At 45.0% G+C, this 7184-nt stretch overlaps 1 protein-coding gene across 1 annotated transcript in view; it reads right to left on the reverse strand.

Moving 5' to 3' along the window:
• LOC144773262 (E3 ubiquitin-protein ligase RNF220-like) overlaps positions 1-6829 on the reverse strand; it is a 148419-nt gene extending 141590 nt beyond the window's left edge. Inside the window, exon 1 of the mRNA XM_078658170.1 lies at positions 6268-6829. Coding sequence (XP_078514296.1) covers positions 6268-6829 — 562 coding nt within the window. The remainder of the gene's footprint in view (positions 1-6267) is intronic.
• Between the last annotated feature and the right edge of the window lie 355 nt (positions 6830-7184).

The following is a 7184-nucleotide window of genomic DNA, read 5'->3' on the forward strand; positions in this document are numbered from 1 at the left end:
CTCCAGCTACTAATCAACATGTTTTGGCCGCTGCAAAGAGCAGCTCTGTGTCCTTCTTCGGGACCTTCTTATCTCTATCTGACCCTACCATATATGGTGTAATTCCAATGTGTATATTGTGTAGGGTGTACCATGAGATTTCAAACAAAATAAATACCAAATAAATACTTGTCGTTGGATATTTCCATTACGGGATTTGCGCTTAATGGTTTCAGCCTTATGAGGAAAACCGAGGGAGATAACCCAATGTATTAGAATATTCATCAAGAGGTGGTGTAGTCCAATTTCCCCGAGTCCATTTTTAGGTCTCGCCTGTCGATGCGCATGCGCATCGAGCAAGCGAGAGTATTGCGACTTATCCACTCTTTATCCACACTGCAAGGAATCGTGGCGATTCCTTGCAGTGCCCGTGACTTTTAAGGTCAATGCGCATGCGCATTGAGCTTATGCGCATGCGCATTGACCTTAAAAGCGCGTGCACGTCCGTCTTTGTTTACCCGCTCCGCCCCCTCCCCTTCCCGCCGTGTCGCATTTCTCCTCCCCCTCCCCTCTCTTCCCTCCGTCTTGTTTTAGCACTTGTGCCCTGGGTGTAATTTCAAGACTTTATGTTATAAATACATAAATTCCCACTGTCTAAACATTAAACTCGGTCACCACTGACGCGAGAACAGAATGGCTGTGGCTACCACACGCATGTAAGTTTCTTTTTCTTTTTTCGAGTCTTGCGCAGTGTGTGTGTTCTTGCGAAAGGGCTGACCGTGTGCAGAAAAGAACGTAAACTTCTGCAAACCCTTTTAAAGTTGCATCTGACGCATTGGCTGTGTTTTGCTGCTCCTCGTGCAGTGTTTGGTGGCGGGTCCACTCTGAACGACTTCTTCTCATCCCTGGTATGCCTGTGTTTAGCGACCATTTGTTCTGCCACTTACCCGTATTGACACGGTTACATTTCCTTTAATCACAGAGTGTAACTTTGCCCTGTTTTCACGAAGAATGTCGTTGTTTTGTGTTGTTACCCGTTCATGTGCCTGTCATCAACGGGTATTTTGCCATAGCCAAATATAGTGAGCGGACAACAGACTGATATAGATTGTAGCATGCTCAATAGTCATTTTGTTGTTCTGAAATATCAGTGGGTGTTTTTTTTCGGTCAGTCTTTTGCTTAAACCTCAGACTAGTAAATTTGGCAAATGTTGAGCAGCCCGTTCTAAAGATAGAAGCTGTTTGCAAACAGTTTCAATGTGCGGCTGAAAAGAAAATTGCCGTGAATTGTGTAGACAGGATAATGGGCAGTCGGCAGGGTTTTTCTTGTAACCCAGTTCCCACCTCCTAGGCTCCCTGCCGCCAGCAAGCAGAAGCACACCAATTAGAGGGCACGCTTCATAAACTGCCTTTGTGTTCTTCTGTATAATCAAAACCGTGCAGCTCAGCCACATAGATTTTCATCGAGTAGACGTTTTTTCAAAAATATGAAATACTTTCAGAAGAAATATCCGAACTTAATATACATGAATATGTAAAGATTGCTTACTTAAAACTTCTCAAAATTATAATGAACAAGGAAGAGATTAAGGACCCAACCATACGGTGAGCATCTCAGCCATTGTATCATTAGCCCTGAGAGCACAAGAAAAATGTGACAATGCTCTAGGAGACCTCCATTGAATAACAAGGAGTGACGTACCACGCCACGCAGTATAACATAACATAAAACAACCTTCTCAAACTAACCTATCATTCTCTGTTTCGACGATCCAGTAGAATGCTCGAGTAGAAGCTAACACTATTTTACTCACCGCTCACTCTCTCTAAATGGAGAACTAATCCCGTTAATTTAGATTGCACCGTTTTGTCAGTATTTGGTTGTAGCTTTTTTCATCCTTCTATTGTCATTTAATATTAAAAGTGCATATACATTGTGCAGCTCTACAAGTCCACGTAAAACTGCCCACACATAGTAAAATACACATTTTAACATTCACCATGTAAGGAGTTACATCAAGACCATGCTGTCAGAGCTTACATAAGACTCTGCGACCTATGGGCATACTGTGTCTTTTAGTGTATATTCAGGACTAAGGCAGGAGTGGGTAACCCTCTTACTTGCAGAAACATCTTTGTGAATCAAGCTTTAAATAGCACCTTGTGCAGAATAAAGATGAAGAAGTGGATGTCTTGGCAGTAATATCTTTGATGCCACCAATGTCAACATCGCCGATGTCCTATACAGGCGGTACCGCCACAGAAGGATTCACTGAATGTGTCTCTTTTGATAAAGCTTAACCAATTGTAATCTCTGGTTTCATGGTTAATCTGCCTGTAATGCTGTAAAAACTTTGACAAAGAGAGATAGATCCTAAAAATCTGGATATCTCAGGGACGCAGCATGCAGGCATACTTTGGCAGAATCCAGACCATTTAATTTACTAACAAGTTGTTTTTGCATAATTGTGAAAGTACTCCTAGGTATTAACCCCGAGTGCCCATAGCAGCGTTTTAAGTGTACCCTCACCCTCACCCACCCTCACTCACCCTCACTCTCACTCACCCTCAACCCCTCACCCTCACTCACCCTCAACCCCTCACCCTCACCCACCCTCAACCCCTCACCCACCCTCAACCCCTCACCCTAACTCACACTCACCCTCACTCACCCTCACTCTCACTCACTCACCCTCACTCTCACTCACCCTCACTCACCCTCACTCTCACTCACCCTCACCCTCACCCACCCTCCCTCACCCTCACTCTCACTCACCCTCACTCTCACTCACCCTCTCTCACCCTCAACCCCTCACCCTCACACAGTGCAATAGGTCTCGGAGCATTTGAGTTAGAGCTTTTAGAATTGTTTATGGCTTTTTTTATTTGTAATTCTTTAGCATTGGCTACAGGAAACAAAAATGCTAAAGATTTACAAAAAAAACCCATAAACAATTCTAAAAGCACTAACTCTAATGCTGCGAGACCTATTGCATTTCCAATGCTTGTTCCTCCTTCGAGTCTCAGAGAAACCACTACAGGATTTGGTATCACATACTGGAGATTCACAGGAACTAAGGCAGGAAGAAGCATGGCACACCAGAATACCACATACACTGGGCAATGGCCAGAAAATCATATAGTGCATCAATGTATGACAGGGATTAGGCGCACCCAAAGATACTTACAGAAAGCAGAATGTAAAACCCTGTGTAAGCTCTGCTAATTGAACCCTTCAGTCTCGGCACATGCACTGAGACTGGAATAAGATCTACTGAGTTCTTTTTTCATGGACACGACAGGTATAATTCGTAGGGGTTCCTGGCTGCTCCATTCCGCTAATGGTTCCCTGAGGGAACTATTGAAAAAGAAGCTTTTTATGAGGAAGGGAATCACAGTTCCATTTGAACATATTTTAACTATGCTCTGCAACTCTTTCAGAAGTTTCTCTTGAGTTTTTCCCCTGAACATTTACAAATAACTCTGAAATATATGGTACCTCATGTAAACTTTAAAACAGACACATAGTATTGCTCTTAACTTACACAAGCAAAATGATAGTAAGACCAGACTTGGTAAAAAAATAAAATAAAACCATACCATGTAGTATCACTTGAGCACAAAGTAAGCAAAGTGCAAGTCGGGTTAAGGATGAGTGTCTTTCTACTATAAACATGGGGCTGATTACGAGTCTGGCAGTCTATGGCGGAGTCCCGCTGAGCATATTTTGTGTTCCTCCATGCCAGCCTTTTCATGGCGGTGAGCCCGCCATGAAAAGGCTGGTGGTAGGGAAACAAAGGGGACCCTACAAGGCCCTCATGCCTCCCGTCTATGGGGATGCATTCAGGGGGGCAAACCATGTGCCCCCTGTCTGCTTGCACCCCCAGTTTCAGCAGGCATGGACTTCACAGTCCTTGCCGTGCTGCAGGCCCATAGTACTTTGTGCCAATGGAATCCAGGATGTTAATCATGTGCTTTTGTTTGTCATGCCATAAGAACACAATATTTAAATAAAACATTACAACATTTAAATAACCTTTCTTAAAATGAATACGTAAGCTGTAACATTTTTGCACTTAACATTTTTTTTAAATATCAATTCACTTTAATCTTGTTTTTTCTATTTATGTTATATTTTTATATGTATTGTTAGCTGATGGTTTGTTGATCACATTCATGGTCTGAGTACTAAGATATTGTACTAAACGTACAAGTTTATATGAAGATATTGCTTGACCGGTGACACTCAGACAGCAGTCTTCGTCAGAGGACCATACAGTTGCTAGCTGTCAAAGAGCGTAATACGATTGGTTACATTAGGGCCCGGCCAGGCCGTGAGAAGCTTACACACAGTCTAGGTCAGATGGCCCAGGGCTCTGAGTTTTGTATAATAGATTGCTGCAGGGCCAATGGCAAGCAGAGGGCAGCCTGTACCAGAGTGCCATCGAGCTTGCGGCAGGTGGAGAACCTCATGCCTTGGAATACAGCAGGCCCTGACAGCCAGAGAGCAGCATTTATCACACAGCCTAGGGCTGACAGAAAACCACTTGGATCAGCACAGACAGAGGTCTCTCTATATTGGAGTAATGCAAGACCTGTGGGAAGCAGAGGGCGGCCTCCACCAGAATATCGATAGAGCTTGTAGCAGGTAGAGAGCATCTTACTCTGGAATACAGCCGTCCCCAGGACAGACAGACAGCATAACAATCAATCACTCAGTAGATTTGGAGAGCACTTGTTATCACCCATGACGGTATCCAGGCGTAGGAAACGCAAGAAATTACAGTATGCGTGTATTTATGTATGTAGTATGTGATATTTGTGTCAGGCAAACCTAGAAAAAATTATTAAATCAAAGGAGAGAGTGAGGACTAGGTAAGCTAGTCCAAATCCCCGGTATTATATATCAAAATCAAAGAAGGACTAGCTATGTTTAAGGGAGAAGGAGACTCAATGGAGTACGTATGTCGGCAAACCAGTTGGTTTGTTCAAGAAGCCCTCACCCACCAACCTAGTTGGTGGCATGCTTCATCATCGGGCCCACCACAGTGACACCGAATGTGTCCCGGGTGTGCTTCAACGCCAGTTTACTGCGGAGCTGGTATATTCGCTGAGTGTGCAGTGTAGTGAGTGAGAAGGTGAAAATTAAAAAACCATACAGTGGGTCCCAGTACCCGAGGGTAATAAAATATACTTTAATTTACTGGGCCCCTGTTAGTTATTTAAAAGGCAGACGGACGTGTTGGAGTATGGATTATGACCTCCTGCGTCCTGTGTGGTCCGCACTCAGCGAATATACCTGCTCCGCAGTAAACTGGCGTTGAAGCACACCCAGGACACATTCGGTGTCACTGTGGTGGGCCCGATGATGAAGCATGCCACCAACTAGGTTGGTGGGTGAGGGCTTCTTGAACAAACCAACTGGTTTGCCGACATACGTACTTCATTGAGTCTCCTTCTCTCTTAAACATAGCTAGTCCTTCTTTGATTTTGATAGAAACCTAGAAAAAAGGCAGCAGGAAGCAGCTGTACAAGGTCAAAGGCAAGGGTGCAGTCAATGAGTGATTGGAGGGGTAGCTGGTTTCTAAATTCAAAAGATGACTGTTACTGCATCCCAATGCTGTGTACTAGAAAACAGGCAGAGATTATCATAAACCAAAGCACTGCAGGCCCAAGGGATATGGTGTTTCATATATCTTAGTACAGTACATGGGGTAGGTGCAATTCCAAACTGGAGTACTGCAGGGCCTAGGACAAGCAGCGAGCCTTCTCAACTGAAGTACAACAATGTTTAGGGTCGGTACAGCTCATCCTAATCCCTCGAGGAATGAGGGCCTACAACAAGCAGAACGCATTATATACTAGGGTACCACATGGAATAGGGGGAGGCAGAGGACATTGTATTATCTTTAATTACACTGTGTGGACCACATTAAAAGATATGGGCTAAATTATGATGTTTGCACAAACGATTGGAATTACAGGATGTGTGATAATGATCACAACTGTAAGTGGGACCCCTACCTACATCACTGTGTAATTGGTAGAGTTGGAGAGGTGTGGTACTTTAACAATACTTTAAGAGAAGCTCTCTACCACATGACTGCATAAGTTTTGTTTCAGGGGAATGTGGTACTTGGAGGATCCTGTTAAAAAGGTTTTTTACCACGTTGCTGAATCCACAGCAGTTCTATTGGCGTGTGATGTAATTCTGGATGCTACTGTGAACGACTCTCTTGACCACACTGGTGCTGGAGGAACATGCTATGGTCTAAGAGAATATCTTACCTCGCTTGTTCACCGTCTGCCTCATGGGTGGTGAGCTCCTGTACTTGGATGACCCTGGTGAGTGGCCTTCAGGCCCATTTCCCATCTCCCGGGACAGTGGGGTGCGTGGAGTCTCCAGGCCTTTCTCCAGAGCAAGGTACCGCACCTGTGGGGGTTCCGAGCTGCTCATCATCTTCGGCCTCTTGGTGGAGAGGTATCCTCCTTGGAAGCACTCCATATCCTCTGGCAGGTGGAAGGGAGGGAAGGGGTGGAGCGCCCCATACCCAAGCATCCCAACCGGCCCACAGTCCAGGCTAGGGTGCCCGAACTGCGGGTGCAGTGAGACTAGGTGCGGTGGGTACTCCCTGCTTGGTGCTCCTGTGCCCAATCGGTCTGGGTGATGGTACATGAGGGAGTAGGCTGTACTGAGGAAGGGCATGTGGTTTGACTTGTCCATGGGTACTCCAAAATGGCGGGACTGCTGGCAGGGCGTGTTGGTGCCGCGTGTGGCCTCGGCCGTCGATGCTAACACCAAGAGTGCAGGTGATGAGAGTGTATTGATGAGGCCTGAGGAGTTATCCATGAATCAAGGGCGGGTTCTTCTTACTGAGACCTGTTGAAAGAAAGAGATTGGTCAAAGGCAATCTGTTTTTGACCCAACACCTTTGAGTGTCAAAGCCTTTTATAAACTGATCTCCCCCTCACAGTGATTCCATAAACTTCCAAGAAATTTTATATGTACATCATCCACCTTCCTTCTCAATGGCAACACTTTTCACTGTCCCTCGTGCCTCCATGCTCCCGCCTTGCAAGAACTTCATTACAAATTCAAGCCTAAATTTTGATCCCCACGCCAATGCCTGTTTGCACAGGGATCGGAACTAGTAGTTGTGTGATAGTTATCAGATCCACTCAGTTTTCCCCTGAAAAGTCAAACC

The sequence above is a fragment of the Lissotriton helveticus genome, chromosome 1_1 (assembly GCF_964261635.1).
Source record: "Lissotriton helveticus chromosome 1_1, aLisHel1.1, whole genome shotgun sequence".
NCBI lineage: Eukaryota > Metazoa > Chordata > Amphibia > Caudata > Salamandridae > Lissotriton > Lissotriton helveticus.